Raw genomic sequence first — 20,465 nt, 5'->3', positions numbered from 1 at the left:
CAAAGGAAGAGAAATAACCCAACTGAACACAGACTGGTTGTAAGGAACACCCCTCTTCGGAGGTGATACGAGAGGAAACAATGGCAGGAAACATACTTGCTCTCGTTGGCACATCGGATCTTGCAGCCTTCCTTGGGAATCACCAAGCCCAGGTGCATCCGGAGCCGGCAGTTGGTGGGGCCCGTGTGCGGCCACACGTGGGTTCCCGGGTGCATGACGGAATACTTGATCTGCGCAGAAAAAGTAACCCACCGGTCATCCATGCATCGAGGGGTGGAGGAAATGCTACATTAAAGTGACCGCAGAAGGATCACTTGGGAAAGTAATTACTTCTTCCAAGAAGGAATTACTTGGGAAGACTGAGAATGTATATTCTCGTCTAGTTTCTTGGTGAAGGAACTGAAGATAAGGACTCTCATTTTCCACGAAGCGATAAACACTGAACATCTTCCACCCTCCGCTCTGCCATCGACCACACGGAATGGCGTTTTGTTAAAGAGAGAAGAAAAAAAAGAGGCCTCTGTTTGGCCCAAAGCAATAACTGGCGCTTTATAAACATTAGCGTTCCTTTATTCCCGATGACTGTGTTCTTCGGGTCACCAAAGACACGCTAGGTACTACCTGTCCTCTTCGGCATCCTGTTGTCTCGGGGAATTTCTCGAGTAGAGAACAGGTTTTAGGAGCTCCTTTACAGGCATTTTCATTTTTTCTTCCTAGAAGAAGGAATGGTGCAACCATCGTTAGAAACAAATCACAGTAAAATTTTAGCTCATCCTGTTTTGCCCATGGGCGATCTGTATCATCCCCCTCACTGGGAATGAGGAGGCTAGAAGACAAAGCATAAAGTGTCTTCCACCCGCAGACGAGCAGGGCAATGACCAGAAATCTCCACTCAGCGTTGGACGATTTGACTAAGGATGCCTAATGGACAAGGTGAGTGCCGAATCCTATTTTTCTCCCGGTGACAGGCAGAATAATGCCCCCCTCCCAAGGGTGTCCACGTTGCAAGCAGGAACCTATGAATATGTTATGTTACATGGCAAGGGGAATACAAGTTGCAGAAGACATTGAGATCTCCAATCAGCCGACCTGAAAATAAAGAGATTGTCCTGGATAAAGTGGATGGGTGTCATGTCATCAAAGAGTCCTTCAATGTGGAAGAGGGAGGCAGAATAGTGTCTCAGTGATACAGAAGGAGAAAGACTTGACCGGCCACTGCTGGCTTTGAGGATGGACAGCAACCTCAAGTCAAGGAATGTGGGTAGACTCCAGGAGCTGGAGCCTCCAGAGGGAATATGGCCCTGAGGACACTCTGATTTTAGCCCAGGGAGACCACTGTAGACCTCCAGACCTGTGAAGATAATACACTTGTGTCATTTGAAAGCCACTAAATTTGTGGTAATTTGTTACAGCAGTCACAGGAGACTCCCTAAGGAAAAAACCAGCTTATGTTTCTAACCTAAAAATGCATTCCTAGGACTATAGCAAAGAGTTACCTGAACATTTTTCATGGGAATTCAATGTCATTTTCATTGTACAGATCATTCTTCATACGTTGATAAAGAAGAGGATGTAAATGAACAGGGGAAGGCGTCTCTGAGAGATGATGTTTTTCTCTAAGTGACAGTGTCAGGAGCACAGATTTGGGGACATAGTCTTAAGCATCCTGAACTATATAAATTTCTTCACCATTGACAAAATAACTGTGTTTTAGAAAAGACATGCTCAGAAATGTACACGGCATTATTTGCTCTCATGGAGAAAAATGATCGATTTTTTTTTTTTTTTTTTTTTACAGATAGAAAAACTGTAATTCCCTATTCAAGAGTCCTACAAGGGACTGCTACATCTAACTTTATTTAAAGTTTAACTTTATTTAATTTTTAGTTGTGTCCCAGGATAATCATATACCAAGAATAAAATGAGTGACAAGGAATGCAACTTAAAGGTATTCTCCTTGGGGTGCCCGGGTGGCTCAGTTGGTTAAACGTCTGACTCTTGATTTTTGCTCAGGTCATGATCTTACAGTTCTGTGAGTTCGAGCCCCACACTGGGCTCTGTGCTGACAGTGTGGAGCCTGACTGGGATTCTATCTCCCTCTCTCTGCCCCACCCCTGCTCTCTCTCTCTCAAAAATAAATAAATAAACTTAAGAAAAAAGTGTTTTCTTCAAATGGACCCCAATGTTCTAGAAAACAATTTCTATATGTACAGTAGCTTTTCCTAAGTAATCTTTTTGCCCCTTGAGTAAAGTATTATTTGTTATTTTTAGTGATTAATGGAGTTGAATGATAAATGGCAGTTTGACCAAACAGATTCCTGTATCATGTCATCATAAAGCATTTTTAAGCCTAGCTTCCCATGACTTCCCATATGCAGGATCTGGGGATGGCCTGGTAGAAAGCCCCGATTCTGGGTTCTGTGCTGTGCAGGCAGCAGTTAAGTGAAGTCTGGAGGCTTCAGGAACAGCCAGAAGTGGCTGGACTTTCCATGGGTGCGGTAGTGAGGACTGAGCAGGTGCCCCTTAGAGAACAGGTGTGTTGGACCTTAATGAAGGGTAACCTAATGGATTGGGTTTCACTAGGACTGCCACTTGGTCAGGGCTAAATATGAACATCTTTAGCCTTTGAAGACACATAAATCTTTTCTACTCTGTAAACACATATTCTCCATGTAATAGATGCTTGGCATTCGTGGATTTCCATCGGCAGCTTTAGGTATTCGCACATGATGGTGAGGATTTAGGAATGCAACCACAGTTCCATGGTGCTCACGGTGGGCCAGGAACCACCTGACATACTTAAAAGGACTCATCTGATGCCTACAACTCCTGGCGAGGGAGGTGCCGTCAGAGCTGTGCTTTAGAGAAGAGGAACTGAGGCACAGAGAGGTGACCCAGCAGGAATTCAGCCAAACTGGACCCAGAGTCCATGTTCTTAACCATGACCCAAGTAATCATGACCTAAGACCGCCCCTCCCTTACTGTTATTATTATGTAACATACGGTTATTAGGTAATAAAAAGTAGTGCCACTCTCACTTAGTGGATAATTGTGTACCAGATCTTTCGAGAGCACTCACTGATTCTAGTAACAACCCCATACTTGAGGCACGGTTCTCATTGTCCTTTTTCGGATGAGGATCTGAGGCTCAGAGATTCAGGAACATGTTTGCATCGCACAACTAACGAATGGTGCAGCCAGGCCTCCAGTTTGGGGTTGCTGGTCTCCAAAACCTCTGCTTTCAGCATAATTTACAGCTTGGTCACATCGTGGGTTAGAAAGCAGCTGTGAAAAGCAGCTCCCTCCGCTGAGGAGAAGACTGTCCAGTGCCGGGATTCAATGTGGCCTTACTGCTGTCTGATTATTTCTCACCGAGTTTAAACTAACTCTGAAGAAGCGATGGACTTGGGAGAAGATGGCCCTAGAAGGAGTTTTATCAATGCAGATTTGGAAGAATCAGTTGCATATTTCATTTACATGTGAAAAATACTTTATAAGAAATATTCACGGAGGTGGGATGTTTAAAGGTCTTGGGTTTTGTCTTTCTTAAGTTTCAAGGCTCTGCTGGGATAACAACAGGTTCGTCTTGCACGACGAATCTGACCAACTGTCAGCGGCTCCCTAGAACACCGTGTTGAGAAGGACTCCAAGGTTCAGCTTGAGCTTATCCAGAAAGGCTACTGAGACTGGTTAGCACTATCTCCTATGGGCTCGGGAAGAAAAAGTGCACACATACGGTGTATTTGCCAACCACATATTTTACTGTTCACTGCTGGTGATAATTGATAAGTACGAGCAAAAGAAACATTCCATGACATTCACTTAGCAATGTGAAAACACATTTTTAGGGAAAAAAAAAAAACATTATTTACATTTGTTGATTCTTTTCCTCCAAGTCCAAACAGTTGTCCCTTTAAATTTTTTTTTTTAATGTTTATTATATTTGAGAGAGAGAGACAGAGAGCAAGCAAGGGAGGCGCAGAGAGAGAGGGAGACACAGAATCCGAAGCAGGCTCCAGGTTCTGAACTGTCAGCACAGAGCCCAACGCGGGGCTTGAACCCACAGACCGTGAGATCATGACCTGAGCCAAAGTCGGTCGTTCAACCGACTGAGCCGCCCAGGTGCCCCAACAGTTGTCTCTTTAAAAAGGAATAAATAGGGGCGCCTGGGTGGCGCAGTCGGTTGAGTGTCCGACTTCAACCAGGTCACGATCTCGCGGTCCGTGAGTTCGAGCCCCGTGTCGGGCTCTGGGCTGATGGCTCAGAGCCTGGAGCCTGTTTCCGATTCTGTGTCTCCCTCTCTCTCCGCCCCTCCCCCGTTCATGCTCTGTCTGTCTCTGTCCCAAAAATAAATAAACGTTGAAAAAAAATTTTTTTAAAAAAAGGAATATTCTTCAGCCTTGATGATGTTACCTGGAGACCCACTACAAGACCCAGTACCATTTGGAGAAAAATGGAATTTCCAGCCATAGCTTTATGGCCTTCAACCATCTAGCAGCATCCTCTCCTGACTAGACTAGATGACCACTACGTCAACTAATTCAGATATTCAGCAGCCTCTTTGTGTGGACCTGAGCTCTCAGTGTGGCTGAGACTGCCCTGCTGCCTCTCTTCCTCATATCTCCCTCCATCGCGCCCCCCCCCCCCCCCCACCTCACCACAGGATTCTCTCTCCAGTTTCTGCACCACAGGGCCTGAGAGGGCACCTGGCTTCAAGGATTCCACCCTGCGTCCGTGCAAGCTATGGTACTAGTTGTCTTCGAAATTCTTTAAACTGTGAATGTGTTCATAGAAACTGGCTCCTGGATTCCTCCCAGAATCCTGGAACCACAAACGAAAGGCCACAAAAAACCTTAACAAAACTTCCTAAAAGAGGAACCACGTGACTTCTATTCTCTTAGGACGCACACACAAAAAAATACAATTAGAAATTAATTTCTGTGTAATTAACTGCAACTAATTGGAAAACACATACTTATGATATCCACCGGGGGGGGGGGGGGGGGGGGGGGGGGGCCAATACACACACGGGTCAACTATTTGGAGTCAAAATGGAAATCAAGCTAGAAATGCAGTCACTCTCTGGAAATAATACAAGTGAAAAATATCACATATTACAGCTTAAGGAATACATTTTGTCACAATTACATTTTTTTTAAATGCGGAAATTTGAGTCAAAATATTGCCTTCAACCAAATCTTGTCCCCATTATTTTTTTCTTGCTTGCCTAAAACATTTATTTATTTATTTATTTATCTATCTATTTATTTATTATTTTTTAAGTAGGCTCCACACCCAACGGGGGGCTTGAACTCACAATCCTGAGACCAAGAGTTGCATGCTCCAGTGACTGAACGAGCACGGCACCCCGCTTGATAACTTCTATCTGCCTATAATGCCCTGTCGATTTCAACTTTATCAAAGCACCTGTTTATAGCAGAGACTGTGGTTCTGGAAATTACTGCCAGGAGGCCTGCTGTACGGAAGCACTGTTCTAGGAGGGCATAAGGACGCTGGTGCAGAAGCGTATTAATGCCACCGAGGCATCAGATGAACTGGTGAATGCTTAAGGCCAACACAATTCATGCATTCTAGCGAGTTGCCAGCGGACGGGTTTAGCATGTTGTTCACATAGTGACCCTGTCACTCCCTTAAAAAAAAACCTTGTTGGCAAGAAAGCTGACAGCCTATAACAATCATGGGATCTCTCTTCTGAGAGACTGTCTTTGAAAACGTTACTGAAGCAGCTCTTCTCTTCTGTGCAAACCATTCCGAGAGCACAAGGCAGGAAAATGTGCTTACTTGTCCTTCGATGTAAGCCCCACCGCCTGTCCTCTCGATTTATTTGGTGCAGCGGACTCTTCACCACGGGTCTGTTTTTGGATGGCCCTTAACCCAGGTTGACTTGATTTCTCAAGAAGAGAATTGGAAAGAGCCTTACACATAAAATCCAATGCTCCTCATCTACAGGACAGATTGATATATTCACTCACTGAACACACACATATTGGAGTCCTGCGTATGTGCCCGAGCCCGGGTTCAGCCCAAGGAATGTTCGGTGGAATGTGAACCACTTCCTGTTCTTGAGGAGCACAGACACTAGTCATTATCTCCTGTCACTCTGTCACACCTGTCACTCTGGACTGTTATCATCTCCGACCCATGGTGACTCCATCTTGGCACGCGACATCATCTCTGTGCTACAGAGCAAATAAGGCTCAGGGTAGGTCCTTTCTAAGATAGTAATTAGCGCATGGTAGACTTTCAGTTAAGCCTACACAACAGGGCTAGTCTTTGTAACATATCATTTTTTAAAAATGTTTATTGATGTTGGAGAGAGAGAGAGAGAGATAGTGAGCAGCAGAGGGGCAGAGAGAGAAGGTCTGGGACAGGGGATCTGAAGCAGCCTCTGTGCTGACAGCAGAGAGCCTGATGTGGGGGCTCGAACTCATGAACCATGAGATCATGAGCTGAACCGAAGTCAGAGGCTTAACATACGAAACCACTCAGGTGCCCCTGTAACATGTCATTTAATGGGAAAGACCAGATGAATCAAAATACTATTTATATATTTATCCAAATACACATGTGAACACACACACACACACACACACACATACACCAGTAAATGTTCACATGTAGTTTAAAGAAACAATGATGGGTTTAGCTAACGTATTTTTTCATCTAGAAGTCAAGAGCTCACCTTGCTGCCACAGCGTAAACTGACTCCAGTCGCCTTTCTCCCTCAGGTTTTCATCTTCAGGCAGGAAGAGGCCTTTGGCTTTGTCCATCACTGCAAGGCCTTCATCGCGGATTAACTTCCAGTTTCTTTCTAAGGACTAGAAGGAAGATTCTGGTGTTACTGGACCGAAAAAATCCCTGGGAGTCATTATAATGACTCTCAGATTTTTGTTTGTTTATCTGATTCATACAGTAACGAAATTTGTGCTCTCAACTACTTGCTTATTTCAATTTCCTCTGGGACTTCCTGTCAAGGGCTTAAAAGAAGCCCTATCATTTTTGAGAACTGAATGCCTTTGCCACATAAAAATTTCAATAACCCCTCAGACAACAGTCCCCTCCAAAACGTAAGTGTCTTGTTTTGTTAAGATCGGAAGCGAACAAGACCATTGCTCTTGCCGATCCTGGCACATGTGACCCTGCATGTCACACCCCGGCGTCCAAAGGGGGTTGCAAATCACAGAGTTCATCTTCCAACAGAGGTCCTCGGGAAGATGCCATTCAACACGGTGAACGTTAATCACATTTTAATGACATTGGAAACGTGTCCACTGGGACTTTTGATGAATTACAGAGTGAACAGCAAAACAAAGCAAATAAATGCCCTCGTGTTTAGAATTCAGCCAAACAAACCTATTTCTTTGACTTCTTATTTATAAGGGTGGTTAGCCCCGGTCAGAAAGTGGGCTTAGGACCAGCACAGCCTGGAGTGGCCAGGCACATGCTGGCAGACCGGCGGAAGGAGCATTCTGGAGCTCTCGCCTCCTAGTAATCCTCACTACCATGCTGCGATGTTGACGAGGGCAGGACAGAGGACAAAGGAGGCCGGAGTGAGCAGGTGGAGTGGCAAACGAGAACGACCCTCAGAAGAAAGAACGAAACCTGCTTTCCTACTGTACAATGAGACTAATCGTACAGCTAAACCAGGATTTTGAAATGTTAACAATGCCCAACATTTCTAGGTTAAAAGGAGGTGGATGGAATAGTTGAGTATATGGGTACATGGATAGAGAGGAACACAGTACCTGATTTCAACAAGGATCAGGGCTCCAGAGCATGGAACCAGAACTAGTAAGTTACAAACAAAGAGAAAAAAAATTTTTTTTAATTTTTTTAATGTTTATTTATTTTTGAGACAGAGAGAGACAGAGCATGAACGGGGGAGGGTCAGAGAGTGGGAGACACAGACTCTGAAACAGGCACCAGGCTCTGAGCTGTCAGCACAGAGCCCGACGCGGGGCTCGAACTCACAGACCGCAAGATCATGACCTAAGCAGAAGTCGGACGCCTAACTGACTGAGCCACCCAGGCGCCCCACAAAGAGAAAAATTTTGACACACAAAAAATGGAAATAACAATTAGCGCTCCCCGAAAAGGGATTAAGGTACTTTGTAAAACATGGTTCTCTATCTTTTGAATCAATCAAGCGAAACTGGTTGACCGATTCTTGGACAGAGCAAGGCATGAGATAATGTGTGAAGTGTTTACCAACCCGTGCTTTATGAATTCATGATTCAGTGTAGGAAGAAAGACAAGGAGTCAGGAAGGCTGCATAGGCAGAGGGCCCTGAGAGACGGGTGCCCTCAGAGATTTGTATGAAAACATGGCTTGAACTTCGGCCAAACACTTGTTATATCACGTGACATTAAGATATTCTAGGGCAAGACCCAGATTTTAAGATTACTGATTTTCTACTTTTTTCCCCCTCCATTTCTTTGAGTCTACTGGCTTATTTCTTTTTTAAATGTCAGCTTTATTGAGGTATGACTGACACATAAAATTGTAGGATACTTAAAAGCGTACATTGTGGTGATCTGATGTAAAAATACATTGTGAAAGGATTTCTTCCACCTGGTTAATCAACACATTCATCATTCATCACCTCACAAATTTATCTTTTATTTTTTAACTTTTAAATTTTTTGCTGAGAACATTTAAGTTCTACTCTCTTAACACATTTTAATTAGACAATACAGTGTAATCAACTACAGTCACCATGTTAATTAGATCCTCAGACCTTATTCATCTTATGGATGAAAGTTGATACCCTTTACCAACGTCTCCCTATTTCCTTCACGCCCCCCACCCCCTGTCCCATGCCACCCTAGCCCCTGGCAACCACTTTTCTACTCTCCTTGTCTAGGAGTTTGACTTTTTCTTTTTTAAAATTTAGGTCCCACATGTAAGTGATACCCTACATTATTTGTCTTTCTCTGTCTGGCTTATCTCACTTAGCATAATGCCCTCAAGGTCCATCCATGTTGTTGCAAATGGCAGGATTTCCTTCCTTCTTATGCTGAATAATATTCCAGTGTGTGTGTGTACATGTGTGTTTATGTGTACATATATCACATCTTCTTTATCCATCCGTTGATGGAGACTGTGGTTGTTTCTCTGTTTTGGTTATTGTGCATAATGGTGCAACGAATGTGAGAATGCAAAAATCTCTTCAATATCTCACTTTGGATATATACCCAGAAGTAGGATTGCCAGGTCATATGGTGGTTCTGTTTTTAATTTTTTGAGGAACCTCCATATTGTTTTCCACGGTGGCTACACCAATTTACCCATTTTACGCTGCTATTTCTGTGAGACCCACCTATTGATTTGTGTCAAAATCCAAAGCTGTAGCTACCATCACACTGATTCACGCTGGTGCTGTTCATCAGTAATTCCAACGCTACTTCATCCCAAGTAGGTGATTCATAAATAGCAAGTCAAAGACAGAATTCCAATAAAAAGATACTCAAAAGCCCTCACTTTGGCATGATGGTCGTTTTCAAGAATCCCAAGATTATGGAAAAGAAAAAAAAATGCTCCCCATATATTCACATCTTCTTAAATGGACCAATCGCCAACACTCCTTGTGATGGATAATTCGGTTAGACTCGTGTTAAACTAGCACGCATATGAGGGGAGAATGACCTTTCTAACACATGAAGTTACTTTTCAGATGAGGTTACGGGAGCCTTACACAGCAGGCTCTTCCATTTTTCCCTCCTGGTATTTTAGAAGTTTCCTTCATTTCTTCTGAAAGCTGATGTTAGGGAAATCTTTGCAAACAGCTGATCTTTAGTTACTAAAACAGGGCCCTGAAGCCCTAAGGAGAATGTTAAAGGGAAAGCATCACTACACACAACTATCTTTTATTTATTTTTTACATTTGTACTAAATAAAATTTTTAAAATTTTACTTACAATCAGGCTGCCTTTTACCAAAGTAATGAGTGTACTTGTTTTTTTGTTTTTTTCAACTTTGGAAAGATATGGCACGGTCTCTTTTATCGGTGTCAGGGAGAAATTAGGGATGGGACGTGGGAATTTTATTTTTAGGCATAAATTGAGGAACCACATTGTATAAAATTCACATGATTACAGGGGACTAAACACCAAACCTAATTACGCAGTGTGTGTGTGTGTGTGTGTGTGTGTGTGTGTGTGTGTATGACAAAGAGAGAGAGAAAGGATATGAATTTCTCTATAGCAATACCACTCAGATGTCCAACAGGAACTTGAAGGCTCACACAGACCAGGCCATGCCTACCTTTTTAAAGGACTCATCTAAAATATTACTTCTTTGACCCTAAATACACCCATTTCATAAAACCGAGAAACGACGACAGGGTTGATACTTGCGTTGGTTGCCGAGAAGATAACAGCTTGTAAGTCACGTTCCTTCTTGTGGCAACAGAGACTAGAGAGCACAGAGATCGGATTGTTGTTACAACGCTACGTGGCTTCATAAACCCATCACGGGCATGTGACTTTTGCTAAACCTCGCTTACATTTGGCACTCGAGTCATCTTGACGTGGCGTCCCCAGCTTCGAGCCTCATTAATCCCACGACACACTACAGTTCTCCTGTTTCTCCTGAATCCAACCCCCACTCCCAAGCAGTTCAGGGCATGGTCCTCACGTCCCAGATATTGTGCTCATTCACCTGGATGGTATGCTTTTCTCTTCAACATCAAATTAGGTTAGGTCCATTTTTATTTTTATTTATTTTTAAAATTTTATGAAAACATTTTGCTTTAATGTTTATTTATTTTTGAGAGAGAGATAGAGCGTGAGCAGGGGAGAGGCAGGGGGAGGGAGACACAATCTGCAGCAGGCTCCAGGCTCTGAGCTGTCAGCACAGACCAAGAGATCATAACCTGAGCTGAAGTTGGATGCTTAACCGACTGAGCCACCCAGGTGCCTCAGATGAATTTTTAAAGTCTTCTCCCAAAACAGATTTCTTATATAATGTCTTTAAAGAAGCAAACTAAAGCCAAACTGATTCTTCTAGTTAAATAGTTAAATTTCTCTCCATATTTTTATTCTTAAAAACACACATTTGGGGGGCACCTGGGTGGCTCAGTTAAATGTCTGAGTTTGCCTCAGGTCATGATCTCATGGTTCGTGGGTTTGAGTTCCACGTGGGATTCTTTGTTGTCAGCATAGAGTCTGCTTCAGATCCTCTGTCCCCCCCTCTCTCTCTGCTCTTCCCCTACTTGCGCTCCCTGTCTCTTAAAAATAAATAAACATTAAAAAAAATTAAAAGAATAAAATTAAACATTTTTAAAAGTCAAATAGTACTACGGGTCTTACAATAAAAGCAACAGTGTCTCACTCAATTCTTCCCCCATCCTGAGTCCAACCCCAGTTAATTCCTTTGAACACTTCTATTAGGAAAAGTAACAAGTTAACAATCCGATGTCTTCTTTTCCCTCTTCTCCATCCTGCAATACAGCTAATTTCACGAGTCTTTCGTACATCTGCGTAAATTCACCTTAAGGTTTTATACTGTTATCACAATGAGGGATCATTCACCCCTGAGTAGTACTGGAGTGACTACACTTCATTCCACATTTTTCCCCCTTTCCTTTGGCTTCATTCTGTAATGCGCTTAGAGAATTCTATAGCACTAAAAGGGTGATAGAAAATCTCTTGATACCATTCTACCCTTTACCAAACACATCATATAAGCCACTCCTTTCTTCCTCTCTTTTTCTGAGGACAACGGTGCAGTAGCCATCAGCCTTGCTTTGATCTGGACTGGCTGTTGTCTGGGCCTGCAGGGCAAGCATCAGCAGGGAACTTCGTCTGGCTCCTGCCAGGTACTGGCCTTCCTAATTATTGCATTCTAGCTGTTCCCAAGAACGCAGGGTATGGCGCAGGTAAAACTAAACTTCTGAAAATATCTGAAGCTATATTTACATCTGATTGAAGGCGGGGCAATGTACCGAATTCTAGGCAGTAAATACTTTCTCCTGAGAATTCTGAAAGCAATGCTACATTATATTATAATTTAGTGTTGCTGTTGGGAAATCTGAACTTTTAGGTGCCTTTTTTTGGGTCCCTTTTTTGGGGGGGGGTCCCTCAGAAAACTTTAAAGGAAGTCAGTACAGAATAGTAGGTATGAAGCTAGACTGCCTGCTTTGGAAATCTGACTCTCCCACTTTTACCAGCCATGTGATATTGAGCAATTTACTTGTCCACCGTGCCTTGAGAGTGAAATATTCCTACTTCCCTCAACAGTCTCTAAATTAAATGTGCTGAAAGTATCATTGCCTAAGTACAGCAATGATAATGAGGATTTTAAAATCTTCTCTTTGTTTCCAGCTTCTGGAAATTTCCTGGAACTATGCCTTAGTGTAAGTGCTGGTCATTTACCTGTCCCTTCAATATGGAAACTCACATTTTTCAGTTGTATTTAATAATTTCTTCTCCATTCCTTCCCTATTCTTTCTGGAACTTCTTTGGTTTGTTTAATTGAGCTTCTAGTTTTCCTAACTTCCCTATTTTCCTTTTTTTAAAAAAAAAAGTTTTTTTAATGTTTGTTTATTTTTGAGACAGAGAGACAGAGCACCAGCTGGGGAGGGGCAGGGAGAGAGGGAGAATCTGAAGCAGGCTCCAGGCTCTGAGCTGTCAGCACAGAGCGCGACGCGGGGCTTGAACTCACACGCCGAGAGATCATAACCTGAGCTGAAGTTGGACGCTTAACTGACTGAGCCACGCAGCCGCCCCTAACTTCCCTATTTTCAATTTGTTTTTTGTTTTCCCAACTGGGAGATTTTCTTGACTTAGCTTCCAGTACTGTTATGAAATTCCTACTTTTGCAAATCATATTCCATACATGTCTGAGACAGCACTATTTGGGTCTTGTTTCCTTTCCACAGTATCCTACCTATTCTTTTTTCCAGTCCCTCACAGCTCTGAGGGTCTTACAGATATTATTTGTGTTGGCATCTGCTTCCTGCATTTTCCGTTTCCCCTGAGCTACAGCACTCCTCCTGTTTGTTCTTTATCTTCTTTCACACTGGGTGTCCTGCAGGAACTGAGACAATGATCGGGAGGTGTGAAAGGGGAGGGTCTAGGGTTGGCAGGCCTCAGGCTGGGTGGGTGGCTGGGGGCACCATCAAGCCACTTTTTTTCACTGAGCATCTGAAATGAAGGCAGAGAGAGGCCTGTTCTTGGAGGCCATGCAATTGCTGTAGTAGCAGCTACCTTCGATTCCTTCTCTTTGGAAGCCCCTCTGCCATCACTTGGGTTTGAGCTTTCTTGGGCTCGCCAAGTCAGATACTTCTCTCTTACATTTTCAGAAGACAAACAAAAAAACATGCTGACACTGTTCATCTGTTATTGTCTCTCTCCTGCTTTTTTTTTTTAAAGTCATTTTTAAAAAATTATTTTATTATCATTTGAGAGATTTCATGTGGGAAGTATTAAATGTATGGCTCAGTTCTGCGTAATCTTTCTTCACTCATATATTCTACAGATCTCTAAATGTGGATTGTTATTTATTTACCTTCTTTTCTCATAGGCTAGAAGGGACTTGTGATACATAATCTGACCTTCCAGGAAAACTCAGAAACAAAATCTTATTAGCCTGCAAAAACCCTTTATTAGTCCCCGGAATGCCTCTTCAAAACCTCACCAAACTCAAAGTGATGACGTTTCACAGGACAGAGACAGGAAGTAGAGAGAAGAAAAAAAATTTCTCGACATCATATTTCACATTTTAAATCCAACTCTGCTACTCCATATATTGATTGATTGTCACCCTAATTTCTTTTCACCTCTTGGGTGGTGAACGCCTAATTCCACGATGTGGTCAGATGATGACAGAATCGATTATGATGCTTGAAGTCTGACATAAGATCACTTTAATTTCGTCTTAATCAAGCAGCATTCACCTAACTGAGCTTTAAATGTTTTTTTCTATGTAGGAAAATAGAACTGCTCAGAGAAATGTTTTTGCTAAGGCAGTAAGTAAACACTGCAGATTGCTAAGTAAGGAGACTTTCTTCACTAATGGTATTAGCTTGCGTAGGCTGCCATAGCATATAAATACCGCAGACCGGGTGAGTTAAACAATAGAAAGCTATTGTGTCACAGCTCTGGAGGCTGGAAGTCCAGGGTCAAGGTGTCGCAGGGTTGGTGTCTTTTGCACTCTCTCTCCCTGGCTTGTAGAAGGCCATCTTCTAGCTGTGTCCTTACCTGGTTTTTCATCTATGTGTGCCCACATCCCTCTACATGTCCAAATTTCCCATTCTTGTAAGGACGCTAGGCATACTGGATTACAGCCCACCCCAATGGCTTCATTTTAACTTAACTACCTCTTTAATGACCCTGTCTCTAAATACAGTCCCATTCTGAGATACTGGGGATCAGGGCTTGAATTTGGGGGAACACCGTCAACACAGAACGCAAACGTACATCCAAGTTAGAACTAGTTCCAACTAAGAGAGCAAATAACAGATGGAAGGGGATGAGGAATAAACTCACATCAACATGGAAAACTACATTTATAGGAACGAAATAAAACATGTCATGAAAAAGGCAGGAAAAGCAATGCTTTCAACATGTGGACAAGACAACACAAGAACTCTTAGAGCTCAGAGTAACATAAAAAAGATTAGGTAGGTAACTGTATGATTAGCTGTTAGGAAAAAGGGAAGTGGCAAACGCAGAGAGAGGCAACTGAGAAGTCCCAGAGATATGTACGTACCTTGTAAGGTTCTGACTCTAAATTCAGAGATGGCATGTGCCCAATGACTGTGCTAGGCAGAGTTTGTGCATTGTTAACAACAGGACCTTAGAACAATATGTACCAAATGTTATCTAATTGGCTATGAACATGTTATAGTTAATCATTTGGGGAATTGCATATCTAATTTTTGGGGAGATAGAATTCAGCTTGAGTCTTAGCCCAAACATGTCTATACGTTACACCATGATCATGAAACAACGGGTAGCATATCCTAGATAAGACATGAGTAGTGGACTTTGCCTTAGAGAGAACAGCCCAGGGTGGAGGGCATCTCTCTGAGCACTGAGCTGAAGTTACGCAATCGCAGAAAATGGCACAGTGAGTATAATGTTCTCACAGCAAACTGCCTTTACGAGAATTTTAATAAAATCTCTGGGGAAATTAGTAGCGTTTAAAAAAGCAATCTCTTGCTGGAACGAATGCATTTTAATGATTTCCTATTTTTCAAGTTTGAACAGAAAGATAACAGGAAGTATCTGACATTTCTTATTGCGGCAACAAATGAGGACCAACTGAATGAGAAAAGCAAAGGCTATTTATTCACAGCATGCCATAGCAAGGGAGTCGGCCACCATCACTTGTTGTGGAAGAGAAGCAGGAAAGCTTAAAGGTAAAAAAAAAAAAAAAAAAAAAAAAGGAAACGTTCCGGGGTACCCTGAGTGTAGGCTGCTGGCAGGTAACTAGAAGTGGGCATCCGATGTGATTGGTTAGGAGGGCATTTCTGGTTTTCTTGGGTTGGTTCTAAGTTGGAGGCAGGGATAAACATTAAGGCGGCTGTCAGTTATTCATCAAGTCCTGGCCACTTGGGGCCAATTGTTACAGAAGTTATTCTTTAGATTCCTGGATTGTCACTAGAGATTGTTACCTGGCTACTCTGGCTTCCTGCAAGTCTGATTTACGGCAGGCTGGCTTCCTGGGTTATTTATTACAGAAAAGGGAGTGGTTTCCTAGGCAGTTTGCTGCAGGTTGTGGGTCAAGGTTCTAGTTTTACGTATGGTCTGGATGCCGTCTGTACATTCAGTCGCTCATTATCCTTACTGAAGAAAATCGGCAAGATGAGGCACCCAGCACGGGGCAAGAGAAGTCTTGGAGAATGGGATTTGGCTCTTTCTAGAAAGTGGCTGAGAAAGGGTGTCCACTACTGGGATAAAGGAGAAAAGACAGTCCAGGTTACCAGGGGAAACATTCAGCCTGAGGGCTTCAGGGAGCAAATGAGATGCATATTCCTCATATCATAGGCCAGACTGGCAGGCACTGGGCCAACATTTTTAGAGGAAATTAAAAGGGGACACAGGGACCGTCTCCCTTTCCTGTTCCGTCTACAGGGAACAGTGCACTGAGCTATGTCCTAGACAAGCAAAACCCCCCAAGTCCCTAATATCAAGAGACTAAGAGTGTGACAGGAAAATATCGAGGGGCTAGGATTCTGATGGGGAGGCTTTCTGTGCATATATACAATAAATCACTTATCTAACAGATAAACAGATATCTACAATATGTATGTACATACGTATATGTAAGACATTGACCTGTGTGGATGCGTACTAAGACACAGATCATGACCAACAGGATTCAAAATTTTGGCACAGCAAATAGAGTGCCATCCTACAGATACAGTTCACAATTTTTCTGAAATATTAAACACTGCACTGTGAGTTCCCAAAGAGAGTCACAGATAAAGACCATTTTCAGACATTTTTTTTCACTGACAAATACTGAAAACATGCTGATTCCATCTGGAGAAGGAAAACAACCTTTCGGTTTGAAATAATTGAGAGAATGTAAAATATTGTATTCTTTCGCTGTGTTGCCAAAATCGTCATCATACGCCAGTCTAGAAGCTCAGCAGAGTGCTGACTCTTGTTAAGGGCTCCTGTGCAAACACACACAGGCACACCCAGCATGGAGGGTTTTCACTGGACTGTGTTTTGTTTCATTTTTTTTAAACATTTATTTATTATTGAGAGACAGAGAGAGACAGAGCGTGAGCAGGGGAGAGGGAGACAGAATCCGAAGCAGGCTCCAGGCTCTGAGCTGTCAGCACAGAGCCCGACGTGGGGCCCGAACTCATGGACCACGAGATCATGGCTTGAGCCAAAGTTGGACACTTAACCGACGGAGCCACCCAGGCACCCCATGTTTTCATTTTTGAGCCTCATTAAAACCTTGCAGAAGAGAAACTGATGTAATTATTTTGAATTTAGAGATGAAGAAACTGAGGCTCAGAGAGTGAAATGACCCTCCCGAGGGGTCAGAGCTGAGAAGAAAACTAACGTTTTCAACTGCGGAGCCCCCTTTAGAAGGTTCCCTTTGAGTCATACCCCCTTCTAACTCTCCAAGTTCTCTGGACCCTACTGACCTTGGGTTGTCATTTTTTGTGTGTGTGTGAAACCATCACTGGAATCCCCAAAGTTTAAAGTTTGATTTAGAAAAATAGGATTAAACTGTTATGTTAATCTTAAGGAACTGCTTTGAGCACTTCTTTATAGGACGACCCCTACTTTCATATAAAATTGCTTATCTTCTTAATTTACAGCTTAATGCCACTGTAAATCTGACACTCTTTCTTCTTTCTTAATCCATTTCATTTCAAAAGCAGTTCAGTGGAAACATTCAGATATTTAATTGCACAGACAGAAATGTTGAATAGACAGAAATGCTGAACCACTAACATATTACTGTATAAGTCTTATTTTTGTCAGGTTGACGTGATTCTTACACAATGGGTTTCTTAATTAGAAGCCACAGTCTGAAGGAAGACGACACGGAGAGTAGCGTTTTAATCAATCATTCTTATGCACTGTGTCATGCCATCAGAAAAATATTACTGGGCACTCCTCCAACTAATATAACTACAATATGAGGAAGGGGAAACTTGTCTGTGATGCTATTTGCTTCAGAGCAGGTGCTCTGAATAACTCAGAAAAAGGATGCAAAACTTTTCCTTTGGCCCGTGATGAATGCAAAGAAAGAGGTGTCAGGAAACACAAATACAAAAGGTCTATTTTAAACTGTAGTTTTCAGTTGCTGTTCGCTGCTGTTGAGTTTTCAATGTTAGGACAGTGATTTCTATATTAGGAATGGAGAAATGTACATCAAAAAGCTAATCTCAAAAGGGAAGAGGAAAACTCTGACGGCATGGTGGCTTTTCTCTGGCCAGAAGAGATATTTTTTCTATTTATAACCTAGCAAAGACTTTAATCCATTTGTTTCAATTGCTATGTGAAATACCCCTAAAGCATTTATAGCTTTGATATTTGCAATTTGAGCAGTAGCCTACATGCTTTTAATGAAAATACACCTAAAAGAGAAAACTCTATTGGGATATTTTTTCTCTAATTTTTTTTTCAATCAGTTGCCATAGCCTCTTACCACCCCCAGTGCACCCAGTTGCCAAATTGCAAACTACAGAAGGAGGGGAAACACTGAACATTCAACAAAAGGAAAAAACACAGATAATGCATTGTCCCATGCCTTCAAGAAAACTGTACAGTGAGAATAATTTAAATGGAAATGTGCTATCCATGATAGTTAATTGTCATATAAGGGCCAAAAGGATCCTAAAAAGATTTTGGCCAAAAATGGGGTGTGTGAGTGGCTCAGTCGGTTAATTAAGCCTCTGCCTTCGGCTCAGGTCATGATCTCAGTTTGTGAGTTCGAGCCTCGCGTCGGGCACTGTGCTGACAGCCCAAAGCCTGGAGCCTGCTTCAGATCCTGTCTCCATCTCTCTCTCCCCCTCCCCTGCCCACGCTCTGTCTCTCTCTCTCTCTGAAAAATAAACGTTAAAAAAAAATTTTTTTTAATGTCAGCTACCTGATCTAGAAAGTTTCCACTTTAAGATGTTAATACCCAATCATGGATTGGGCATCTTTGCATGTTATGTAATTTGCACGTTATGAAACTAGACATTTTAGATAATGTGGCAACTCTAGAAATCCAAAATATATATAACTTGAAAGTGGAAGGAATATCGATGTGCAAGTGTTTGTCAACTAAATGGTCACTCGCCTGGATTTCCTTACACAGCAGGCTCTCTCTTGTCACAGTCATTATTGGCAGATGGTCACCTTGAAATTACTTTCTTATTTGAAAGTCATAACCAGACACAATATTAACATTTTTACAAGGAAAGACAGTTAGCAAGTAATGCACTGAGTTTCAAACACAAGATGTCACACACTCTAAGATTCTGTGCAGCTGGGGACCCTGCGATCGATGCACAGGTCCTGCTTTTCTTCTTAAATAAAGAAGAACTTAAAGCAGGCAGGGCTGAAATCAAGAAGTCTAGGTAAACTGGATTTTGAAATACAGGATTGACAAAAAGGAGGACTTGAAACTAAGAGCAGACGCCAGTAACTCTGAGGGCAGAGTGGGCTACAGCGAAGGTATGGACTTTGGGGACAAAGATTTTCCTTCAAATCCCAGCCCTGCCAGCATTAAATATGAAACCATGGACAAACCTCATTTCTCTACTCCCTCCTTTACTCATACATAAGTGGGCACAGACACACCTATCTTGGAGAGTTCTGTAAAGATTAGAAGTACTATATACAAAAGCGCTCAGTGCATTGACTGCAAACACATACACTACAGATGTTACATTATTATTTTGATAATACGCAATATTACAAAATTGCCTTTCCAAGCATTTTGGAAACTAAGAAGTATTTTCTATGAAAACAAGGTAACTAATTAAAATCACAAGTAATAACTAATACTTACTGAGCACTTCCTAGTGACTTGTTAAATCTGAACAGTCAGGGAACAAATCCCATTTCCACAGACACTGCGGATAATGAAATCAAAAGACACAGAGTGTTGCGCAATGTTACACAGCTAGCGAGGACTGGACCAAAATACCAGAAATAGGCAATGTGGCCACGGAGTCCTGTGCTCTAAACTGCTTCACTCTGTGGTCTCACTGATGATTGTTAAGGTAGGTGTTTTTCATCAACCCCCCAGAAACCTATTTATTTTTATTAAAAAAAAAATTTTTTTTTTACTTTTTTTTTTAATTTTTTTTAACGTTTTATTTATTTTTGAGAGAGGGAGAGACAGAGCATGAACAGGGGAGGGTCAGAGAGAGGGAGACACAGAATCTGAAACAGGCTCTAGGCTCCGAGCTGTCAGCACAGAGCCCGATGTGGGGCTCGAACTCACGGACCGCGAGATCATGACCTGAGCCGAAGTCGACCGCTTAACCGACGGAGCCACCCAGGCGCCCCTTAAAAAATTTTTTTTAATGTTTACTTACTTTTGACAGAGAGAGAGAGAGACAGAGCATGAGTGGGGGAGGGGCAGAGAGAGAGGGAGACACAGAATCCGAAGAAGGCTCCAGGCTCTGAGCTGTCAGCACAGAGCCCGACACGGGGCTCAAACTCACAAACCGTGAGATCATGACCTGAGTCCAAGTCAGACCCTTAACTGACTGAAACACCCAGGCGCCCCAGAAACCTATTTATTTTTAACATACTTGAACTACAATATAATATCATGGTTTCCTTTTTTAAAAAACAGATTTATTGAGCTATAACTCACATACCAAAATTCATTTGACTTTTATAATACAGTGGTTTTTAATATATTCACAGAGTTGTGCAACCATCCACTTTATTTTAGAACCTTTTCATCATGCCAAAAGTAAGTGCTTACCCATTAGCTGTCACTCCCTCATCCCATCTCCTCAGTCC

At 42.3% G+C, this 20,465-nt stretch overlaps 1 protein-coding gene across 1 annotated transcript in view; it reads right to left on the bottom strand.

Annotated features, from left to right (window-relative positions):
• Positions 1 to 20,465, bottom strand: part of ASPH (aspartate beta-hydroxylase) — a 229,473-nt gene that overhangs the window by 14,259 nt on the left and 194,749 nt on the right. Inside the window, exons 22-24 of the mRNA XM_040487723.1 lie at positions 6,704 to 6,839; positions 622 to 713; positions 97 to 230 (exon numbers count right to left, since the gene is read on the bottom strand). Coding sequence (XP_040343657.1) covers positions 97 to 230; positions 622 to 713; positions 6,704 to 6,839 — 362 coding nt within the window. The remainder of the gene's footprint in view (positions 1 to 96; positions 231 to 621; positions 714 to 6,703; positions 6,840 to 20,465) is intronic.

Source organism: Herpailurus yagouaroundi, unplaced genomic scaffold, assembly GCF_014898765.1.
Source record: "Herpailurus yagouaroundi ecotype Mexico unplaced genomic scaffold, PumYag 165, whole genome shotgun sequence".
NCBI lineage: Eukaryota > Metazoa > Chordata > Mammalia > Carnivora > Felidae > Herpailurus > Herpailurus yagouaroundi.
Note: the sequence above shows the minus strand (reverse complement) of the source record. Positions and strands in the feature narration are given on the sequence as shown.